Genomic DNA, 10,105 nt, shown 5'->3' with positions numbered 1-10,105 from the left:
CAATCAAATTGCAAAAATTGATATTCTCCAAAGTCTATTTCAAATTTCAAATTTTATATCCAGACTATACTGTCAAAAAAAATCATAATATTCCAGGAAATTCCGGACCAGTGAAAATGATGGTCATATGTTGACTTTATCCTGTATTAAATCTTTTCATTTGGCACAGGTCTGGCAGCTTTAGCTTTCAGCTCCAAGCAAAAGAATAAAAATCTAAGTAAAAATCACTTTCTTGGATGTAATAATAATAATAATAATAATAATAATAAGCTATATTCTGCCAAAGAACTGTAGCAAAACTGAAATTCTCCATTTATATCAACAGTCCAACTGATTTGAGTAATTAAATGAGCACAAAGTAAAATATTCAATAAATATCTAGTAAAAAACAAAAAGCATTTTGTAATATGAAAAAAAAAAAAAAACTTTCCAATATAACCTTAGCATCATTAAATCAAAACAGTTTCCTACAGTATCAGACATTAGGACTTTTTTGGAGTTGTCCATTTGGGCTGAGTGTTAGATTGTGTTCTGTTTGCTCTGGTGTGTCGAGGTCAGAATCAGAGTCTGAATCTTCCTCCTCTTTTTCTGGAGCGGTTGCGCCGTCTTTATCCACAGCTACCGCTCCTTTCCTCTGAGGCAGGACGGTGAAGAAGGCGTCCTGCCAGCTTCCCTTCTCCAGGTACGCCAGGATGATCTCAAACACTGCAGGATGGATAAACGTACACATGAGAGTCAGAGCAGGAATTTATGGAATGCCATCTAATTCAATATGAAATAAATAAACAAATAAATAAATAAATAGATAGATAAGTACATAAATAAATAAATAAAGTTATGAAATAAATCCTGACATAAATAAATTAAGTAATATACGTATGTAGAAATATATAAATAAATGTAAATATATATATAAGTGAGTAAATAAATAAATAGCTTTTTATTTCAAAAATGACTTATCTATTTCAGGGGACTTTAATTTTATAATTTCAATTTTTTTTTTTAATTTCAGAAGACTTTTATTTCAGTGCTGTACTGGTGCTGTTGCTTTGGTCTGAATCTGTAAGATGTAACAGATGGAAAAGACTTCAGAGATAAAATAATGTGGAATTATATAATAAAAGTCCCCTGAAATAAATAAAAATTAAATTTTTAAAATAAAAAGCTATCTATTCATCTATTTACTTAATTTATTTATTCATTCATTTATATAGCTATTTATTTATTTACTGACTCACATATATTTACATATTTCTATATTTATTACCTAATTTATTTATTTCAGGATTTATTTCATAACTATATTCATTTATTTATGTATTTATTTATTCAATATTGATTTAGATGGCATTCCATGGGAATTTAACCGACTCTCTCACACAGCCATCTTTACAACCAGCTGAGCCCCGCCCACTGGGTTATAGCTGCTACACGGGTCCTTCTAATCTGCTTCTTTATCACAGCACTGAGATCAGGGTTTCTGCTTCAGAATGGGATTTTTCCATTTTCTTTTTGCTTTAGCCGGTCTAACAGCAGTAGCTATGTCGCTAACACTACTGCTAGAGGGCAAAAACAAATAATTCATTGTCCATTTGATAATCCAAACAAATCACACATTTCCTGGCAGTGATCTTGTGGCCAACAAACCCTGCACAATTGTTTAAGCGATTAAAAGGTGGATATCTGAAAACTTTCTCCAGCTCAATGACACCAAATCTGAGGTCTTTTCTCATTGTCAGGGCTCAGATTGATACCGACATCCTTGGCCCACTGGCTTCCAACCTAAAGATCTCTGCCAGAAATCTTGGTGTAATATTCAACTTTGATTTCAAACTGGACGTCCACATAAAAAAGGTTGTCCACTCACGTTTTTATCAGCTACAGACTATCGCCAAAATCCAATCATTTGTGTCATTCATTGATCTGGAGAAGGTTATTCACATATTCATCTCATCATGTCTTGATTAATGCAACTCTCTGTTTACATGTCTGTTGGTCATTGCCACTCATACAAAACTCCTAACTGGTTCCATGTAACTTCTATCTTATCCTCCTTACACTGGCTACCTGTGTCTTTTAGGATCAATTTTAAAATTAAAACTTTTAAATCACTTTTAAGGCTCTGTCTGGTTTGGCACCTTCTTACATCTCAGACCTTCTCTCCCCTTATGACCAAACGCACTTCCTGAGATCCTCGAGATGAACTCATCTGTCCCAAAGTCTTGGCCAAAAAACCAAAGGTGACTGTGCATTTGCTATTAGAGCCTCCAGACTTCTGAGTGTCCCGCCTGAGGAGATCAGGCCCCAGTTTAAAACACTAATCAAAACATACTTGTATGAAGCAGCTTTTAATTCTTGATTTCAATATTTTTATCTTTGGTTTCTACTTTTCATTTTTGGTTTGGTTTGGTTTTATTTTCTTTTTTCTGCTTTATTGATTTCATTGTTTTAACACACATATTTGTGATTCTCCCTGTATACTTGCCTTGCTAACTGACACTTTGCCTCGCTTCTGTCTTTTATTGCTTTGTAACTCTGTTTTGAATAGTGCTATATTAATAGTTATTTTTATTATTATTATTATTATTATCTTTCTAAAATGAGCAGTGGTGAAACGACTATATTCTTCTTTACAACAGCAGTGCCAACATTAATATCACTCAGAAACAGTAGGGGGGGAAGTTCTTCTGCTTCTGATATGCTAACTCTTGGCTTTTGAAGTCACTGTAAGTTATTAGAAAGCTGGTTAGCCAGGTGTGCTGATGTTGAAGCAAAAAACATTTCAATCTATTTCTAACACGTGTTTTTGGTTCTGAAAGGCTCAGACGGTCTGACGGTCTATATGTACCAAGTACCGCTCTAATCAGAGGCCAAGGCAGGAGGAGAAATCCAAAGCTTTAAGACCTGCTGTGGTCTCTGTAGTTGTGGCTGCTAAGCTTTTATTGGACACAGTCCCAACTACGACTGATCACTGGCAAATGTGGGGAATTTGACCTCAGAGCTGTAGACACAACACATTACAGCTGTTTGTGCAGAGGTTTAAAACTATTCATATCGATCTCATGTACTGGTCTGATACATGTACTCACCATGGTTGACTGCCAGAACCTTGCGACTGTTCATCTTGACAAAGCTGCTGAGAGGAAGCTGAGCGTGATCGATCCCCAGCTCCTTCGCCCGCTCAAAGGTGATCCCCTGCGAATGAGAGAGAACTGAGCGGGTCAACCAATCAAGGATGTGAATACGATGTGCCAGTTAGAGGAACGGCTCCATCATTTTCAGCTATGTTTCTACAAACCAGCAGCACGGAAGTCAGACAAACCTTATGATGGTTGTGGTCCACCAGGCCTCCGATAATGTAGGCCTTCTTTTGGTCCAGCTCCTCCAGCACATTGGGAGAGTCTGATGTCAGGTAAACCAGATCTTCTATAGCCACAACTTCACTGTAGTGCTCTGTTTTAATGTTAATGTCCTGCACACACACATGCAAAGACACACTTAGACACATGGTACAAGCACAGGTCTATCTAAAATCCAAACTAATCTCCTCTTTAACCTCCTCTCCCCGACCTCAGTGGAAAACATCATGAGGTCAAGGAAAGATGTGAAGGAGAATTCATAGGGATTTTTTTTTTTTCAACTAACTTTATTTATAACACCTGGATGAGAAAGCCTCCTTTCATAACCACAAATGCAAAACAAACATGATTGAAATATTGAATAAAATAACATGAAAGTAAAAGACAAGTAGAGCCATTAAACTAATTAAAGAGAAATAAGGAACTGAGCAAGAGGACAGAATTAATTATATTCAGATATAAGTATAAAGAGTTTCCTGTCATAGGCACTTTTGACATTTTTATCCAATTGTTAAATAGAGAAAATTCATTTTTAGTTCTTTACACAATGGGAGAATAATGGGAGCATTAACAAAAAAAGACTTATTACAAATACTGATTTAATTTAGGTTTGATTCTGTTCACTACACTCTGTGTCAAGGTCACTGAAAAAAAAAAAGAAATGTAGTGGCTTTCTTATAACAAGAGGCCACAGAGCTTTCTAAATGCTGCTGAAAAAAAAAAAGTTTCATTTTATTATTACCAGGAGATAGTAATAGCATGAACAGTAGCTTTAGATTCACTTTTTTATTTGTATTCAGACACTGCAGATAGTGTGTAGATGACAGAGAACTTTTGCTTTGCGCAACAGACCTTCAAAATAAAGGCAGTTTTCTTTTTTTTTTTTTTTCTCAAAATCTGTGCTGGATGGAAGAACATCTAGGAACATGTAATGTTCACCATACATAGTACAAAAGTGCCATTTTTTAACATTTCATGATTTCTCAAGAGCTGAAACAACAACAACAACAACAACCTGAAAATGAATTTGTTCTGATCAGGTTGTTTCCGTTGGCAGGAAAAGTTGTTGCACCTTCACAAGTTTGGAGTCCTCTCAACTACTTCTAACTTCTCCCAGACTTAGGTGCAACTTTTAGTGCAAGTGGCTTTGTGAATTACTCTTAGCCAAAAAAATGAGGAGTCCTAAAGTTAGGACTGACACGCCCATTATTTTTAGGAGTTTCTCCTAAATCGGCAAGTTAGGAGCTAGTTTTAGCCTTAACATGCTTAGTTGAAGCACTGCTATTCTCTGGAATACAGCTAATGAAGTACATCCAACAGGAGTATTTTGACACAAAAAAGTCTAAATGTAACTTTTAATATCAGTTTTTGAGATGCCCCTTTAATTTGGAAAGGCTAAAAACATTACTTCCTGTTTCATACCAGTATTTTTTTCAGCCTAATCAAAGTCACATTTGTGGACAATTATATGTCTGACTTAGAAAACTGTATAAGTTACTTTTACACAGCCCCTTAGCTAGCTGCAAACTAGCTTTGGCTATAATTGCTGTGGTATGTGGCATTGGCTCATGCTTTATACTTGTGCCTATACAAATAAACAGTAACAATTAGTCTCTTGCAGCTTCTCTTCTCTGGGCACAGAAGCTCAATTTTTTAGAAGTGTTTTTCTTACATATAATTACATTATAGAAGATACTGACTAGTTTATGCCAATTCATTTTCTTTTGGTCTGCTAATAGATTAGCTAACTGTTTGTTACAGCTTTGCTTACCTTCCAGTTCACCCATCCTTTGTCCTTTTCATCCATGCTCTGTTTCAGCTGTCCACCGAGGCTCGTCAGATAAAACTGGAGACGTGAGAGCAGCAGTTATACACCAGACAGCATCGTCTCTACCGCTTCATGTGTCGGCCAGGAGCCACTAACCTGTACTGGATGTGCAGCTCGTCTGTTCTCAGCGTAGCACCGCTGGATCTGTTTGTGAAGCTTCCGGACATCCTGAAACACAACATCAGCGGTCATGAGAATCTCTGAGTCAAAACACGTAAGTATCCGTCTGCAGTGACTCCCAGAGACGCTCACCTTCATCAGCATGAGGTTGTCGAAGCTGCAATCCACCACTAGTCTCAGAGAGCTGGGCGTCACCTCTCTGCGTGGACGTTTCCTGGCTCCTCCTTCCTCCTCCCCGTGGTTCTGCCTCTGCAGGCGACGCTGCTGCTTCCTCTCCTTTCGTTTCTGCCTGCAGTAGAAAACAAACAAGCAACTGCAATGTGGACCATGATGTGACACTTCGCTGCAGACTCTCACATTGTAGTGAAACATTTAAAAACACTGTCATCACACCGTCATTTTCAGAGAATCTTAATGACTACTAATAATTTTAAGCTGGGTTATTGGAGATGTTGACCTTGTTTAAGTAGTGGTTCCTCTGAGCAGTTTTAAGGACGTTTTCAAGAATTTGATTAGAAGTCTTACTTGGGGTTTAATTGTTTTACTTAAACTCTTTTCTAACTTGTTGTTATCAACCTTTAAGTTGTCAATCTTATTGTCCACCTGGTTGTGTATCTTCTTATGCATATTTAAAAGCATTTAGATGTACACTCTGATCCCTGTTTAAATACATGTCCACTTGTTTGTATGAATACATAAATGAATTTTTCTGTACTCAGATCTCAATTGTAAAAGAGATCTTGACCTCAATGTGACCTCCTGACCAAGTAAATTGTAAATAAACTCGGCACCTCAGATTTTATATATTAACAAGTATGGTGCTCTATGTTTTTGTACTAGAGCATGGATAAATAAACTACAACAGAAACACAAACTGTTGCAAACTGTTTTTATCCCAAAAATGCATCAGTGACATGTAACATAACATGTCGTGGTGCCTATTATAATGAGCACCATGACGTGTTATATGAATAGGTTCTGCTATCACACCTCTGTAGCTGAATGCCTTGATGTGTGACAGTGATGTTGACTGTGACAGGGAACACCTTACTTACTTTCGCAGCTCCCTCTCCTCCTCCCACTTCTGCTGCTTCAGGAGCTTCTTCCTTTGCCTTTTAGACAGAGTCTGGTTTCCCGCTGCAACTTCTCCGTTACTGCTCACAGTCTTCTCATTGCTTGCGCCGCCGTCCTGCTGCTGGGCTGAAGCCCCAGCTCTCACACTGTCATCAGCCATGTGTGGAAATGCAGAGCTTGACTGCTGCCCTGTTAGCTAGCTGTTGGTGTTAGCTTGTTCGCTGCTGTTTGCAGAGAGCGAGCCGGCTTCATTTAACAGTCACAGCGCTCCACGGTTACCAAGACAACCCGGTTTAAAGCGGCTTCATCGCCTTGATGTCATACACACAAGGAACATAACAAGCTGCTCAACTCTGCAACTGTCCCACATGGATGTAATGTTGGCGCATAATGACGTCATTTAACCGCGACAGATGCGTTCATGTACTATCGTACAACGGAGTATTAGAGCCACATTGAGGAAAAAAACAAATATGAAATGTCGAGAATAAAGTCATACTTTTACGTTTTAAAAAAAGTCATAATATTTCAAGAAAAGTCATTACATTATGAAAATAATATTACGAGAATTGGTTACGATCAAACAAATCACACGGGTGAAAGGATAGTCAGTGTAACCCTGAGCTGCTTCTGGCAGCTGCTGTTTGTCTGTCTAACAATAGAATAGACTGAATTTCTTCACAGTCTTTTCAATGTCCTGATGATGGAGATGATGATGATGATGATGATGATTATGCTACTGCTCCTGCTCCTGCTCCTGCTCCTGCTGCTGCTGCTGCTGCTGCTGCTGCTGCTGATGATGATGCCGATGACCACAAAAGATTAAGTTTTTTCTTTTTTCTCTATTTGTGAAACCTCTGCTAAAGAAGAACTTGACAGGATGCCCCACGTTCTTCATTTTAAAGCTTCTGATATTTCCCTTAAAACATCACGCAATTATACAATTACAGTATAGTATACAATTACAAATGAATTCTCATAATAACATGACTTCATTCTCATAACATCATGATTTTATTCTTGTAAAATTATAACTTTTCTCGTAAAATGACAGCTTGATTCTATTAATTTTATGACTTTTCATATTATGAGTTTATTCTTGAAATTTCAGATTTTTTCTCCTCAACGTGGCCCTAATACCCCATCGTATTATGGGAAGTATTACGATACGAAGACCTGAATCAGTTATAAAAATGATAATGAAAAATATTTTTGTTGTTTCCCTGATAACCAAATTAAAAAGACGTTATTATCGAATGTTATTAGGTGACGATATGGTATAATAAGTATCCCATTTTTATGAGTTTTGAACTTCAAAAATGTGACTGTATTTCACCAGGGCTGCGGTCGAATAGTCAAAATAATCTCCTCTGGAACCTCCTCAATGAAAAACATGAGGTCATGAGGTCAAGGAAAGATGCGACGGAGGGTTGATAAGGACAAGGATCTGACTGCACTAAGCACTAAGGGGTGTTAGTGTGTTTGTGTGTGTGGTGTGTGTGTGTGTGTGTGTGTGGGGGGGGTTAAAGTAAAATGTTAAAGCTACAAATAGCCTACTGTAAAGTCCTGTGTTTATTTATTACCACAACTTAAAGCTGCACTAATGAATTATTTGGATCAAATGACCTAGTGTAATGTGAAAGGAGTTCTCTTCAGTACAGGACTTTTATCCTTTTGCATAACTCATTGTTTTGGTTGCACTGTAATAAATTGCTGTAAATTTACTGTGGATTTATAACAGTATAATACTGTATTTCATAACAGTTGTAAAATACTGTTAAATATTCGTCCCTCACATGTAAATTAGCAGTTATTGCGGTCAGTTAACCAATAACAGTATTTAACTGTAATTAATCAGCATAATACAGTATTTTTCCCGCTTTTGAAACACATGCTTTCATCCCTTTGTAACTCCAGTCATTTTCCATCTTTATCGTGCTTATTATTGTGAGCTAATGTTTCTGTTTTGGTTGTAACATTTAATATGAATCAAACTTCTCACACAGCTCATTTTTGAGTGACAATATGAGTCTGGCTTTTGAGCTTGACTCCAGCGGGCATGGCTTCGGTAGAGAGCAGTCCTTCAACTACAGACTTCAACCAAGAAGGTAACATTACACTTATGTCATGAAATTAACATTGTCCAGTATTTTTTTCTCTGCATGATTATTAAACTCTTGACATTTCAGTAATGTTTCATTAGGTCAGCTTACTGAAACTGGCAAAGACAAGCTCTGCAGTTTGAGCAACATTAGTTAGCTAACAGTGAAGGTGTTGTTTCCCGCCTTTTCATTAAACAGCTCTGTAAATAAGATACCGTTTCCATAGATACTCGATTAAAGGCAGCCAACAGCCAGTAAAGTTCACTTTATTTAAGTTACTCGCCCATTGCAATGTGAAGACATAGCTAACTTGTGTTTACTTGTGCTACAGTATACTGTATACAGAGCTGACTGTACAACTGCAATGGAGAAAGATGGGACGATTTTCGATGAGGTGAGTCAGTGTGTTAGACATTTGACAAGAGCATGATGATATCATGTGACGTGTACTAAGACTTGCATTGATATGTTAACATAATCAGGCACATGTGGACTCACAGTTGTACAATGCTTCTTTTAAGAGTGTTTATTCTACATGTCATAAAATTTTCCAAAAGTTCAGAAGTTTGTTGTTTCATATCACAAGTGCTAATTTTTTTAATTTTTTGTTTGTTTTTCTTACAGACATTGGTGATTGAGAATACCAGACAAACTCTGCAATCGTCCCCCCTCAGTGGTTACTCCTTCTTTCTCCTCTCTCTTTCTCCATTTCTTATTTCCTGTCATGCAGTTCACATTTACTAGACTGTGATACAGTTCTGTTATACTGTTCTTGATGCTATTTTAATACAGCAGATGAGGATTTTATTGGAGACAACTCCCAGACTTACCATGTCAGTTTTGTAATACAAATGTTTGAGGACAAGTAATAAACTACAGTAATATTTTATCAAATGTGTGTTTTCTTGCTTTACCTTTTTTTTTTTTTTTTAAAAAGGGGGATCTATAGGAATTAAATTCAAAAGTAAAAGATTGGACTACCCTTAGTAAATAAACAGTAACATGCTGCCATATACTGTAAAATTACAGTAATCCAATATAAAGTAATATACTGTGAAAATAAATTACAGTACTGTAAAATAACAGTCTCTGCAGCCAGTATTTTACTGTTATTTTACAGTGAAATTCTTCAGTGTGTATAACATGACTATATAGCTTGCAGCTTGTTCACTATATCAACTTTATAAGGCGATAATTTGTCAATGCTGTGTTTCCATTCTCAGCCACCTGGTGGCCATACATTCATTAAAGCAACTATAACTAATTTCATATTATATTAGTGAACCATTTTTATAATCACATAATAGATGAACAATGTAAAAAATATTTTCTTAAGGTCGTGTATTTTCATCTCCATTTCCTGCCATTCATTGTAATCATTATAATCTAAAATGAACAAACAGTCCTTGTAGATTGCTTGGTTTTGAAACTGGTCATTACACATTTTTAATTCTCTGCAAATAACTTGTAGACCATAATTGTTATGTGACCACCGAATTAAAAATTAGTTTATAACGAACTGTTAAACGCACAGTCAGTAACTTCTGCCTCTAGGGGTCTCTCAATCAAAACAATAACAAAAGACGGTATTGGGTGACACCATGAAATAGCGTGGGATCATG

The 10,105-nt window shown here is 36.7% G+C and overlaps 1 protein-coding gene across 1 annotated transcript; it reads right to left on the bottom strand.

The window, feature by feature from the left end:
- Nucleotides 1-117: 117 nt before the first annotated feature.
- On the bottom strand, nucleotides 118-6,791 carry trmt10a (tRNA methyltransferase 10A). The gene is made up of 7 exons (XM_056369740.1): nucleotides 6,363-6,791; nucleotides 5,440-5,596; nucleotides 5,284-5,355; nucleotides 5,131-5,205; nucleotides 3,323-3,472; nucleotides 3,090-3,195; nucleotides 118-705 (listed from the first exon to the last, which is right to left on the bottom strand). The coding sequence occupies exons 1-7, from the start codon at nucleotides 6,539-6,541 to the stop codon at nucleotides 476-478; spliced, it is 969 nt and encodes a 322-aa protein (XP_056225715.1). The 5' UTR covers nucleotides 6,542-6,791; the 3' UTR covers nucleotides 118-475.
- Nucleotides 6,792-10,105: the final 3,314 nt, after the last annotated feature.

The sequence above is a fragment of the Seriola aureovittata genome, chromosome 23 (genome assembly GCF_021018895.1).
Source record: "Seriola aureovittata isolate HTS-2021-v1 ecotype China chromosome 23, ASM2101889v1, whole genome shotgun sequence".
NCBI classification, from domain to species: Eukaryota; Metazoa; Chordata; class Actinopteri; order Carangiformes; family Carangidae; genus Seriola; species Seriola aureovittata.
The sequence above is the reverse complement of the archived record's forward strand: the minus strand, read 5'-3'. Positions and strand labels throughout refer to the sequence as shown.

Bases quoted from the DNA above. Each gene is read 5' to 3' on its own strand.
- trmt10a (XM_056369740.1), bottom strand. From the start codon at position 6,541: ATGGCTGATGACAGTGTGAGAGCTGGGGCTTCAGCCCAGCAGCAGGAC. The intron at 5,356-5,439 runs GTGAGCGTCTCT...GTTGTGTTTCAG, and splicing joins ACAACCTCATGCTGATGAAG to GATGTCCGGAAGCTTCACAA. The intron at 3,473-5,130 runs GTAAGCAAAGCT...GTGTGTGTGCAG, and splicing joins AAGGATGGGTGAACTGGAAG to GACATTAACATTAAAACAGA.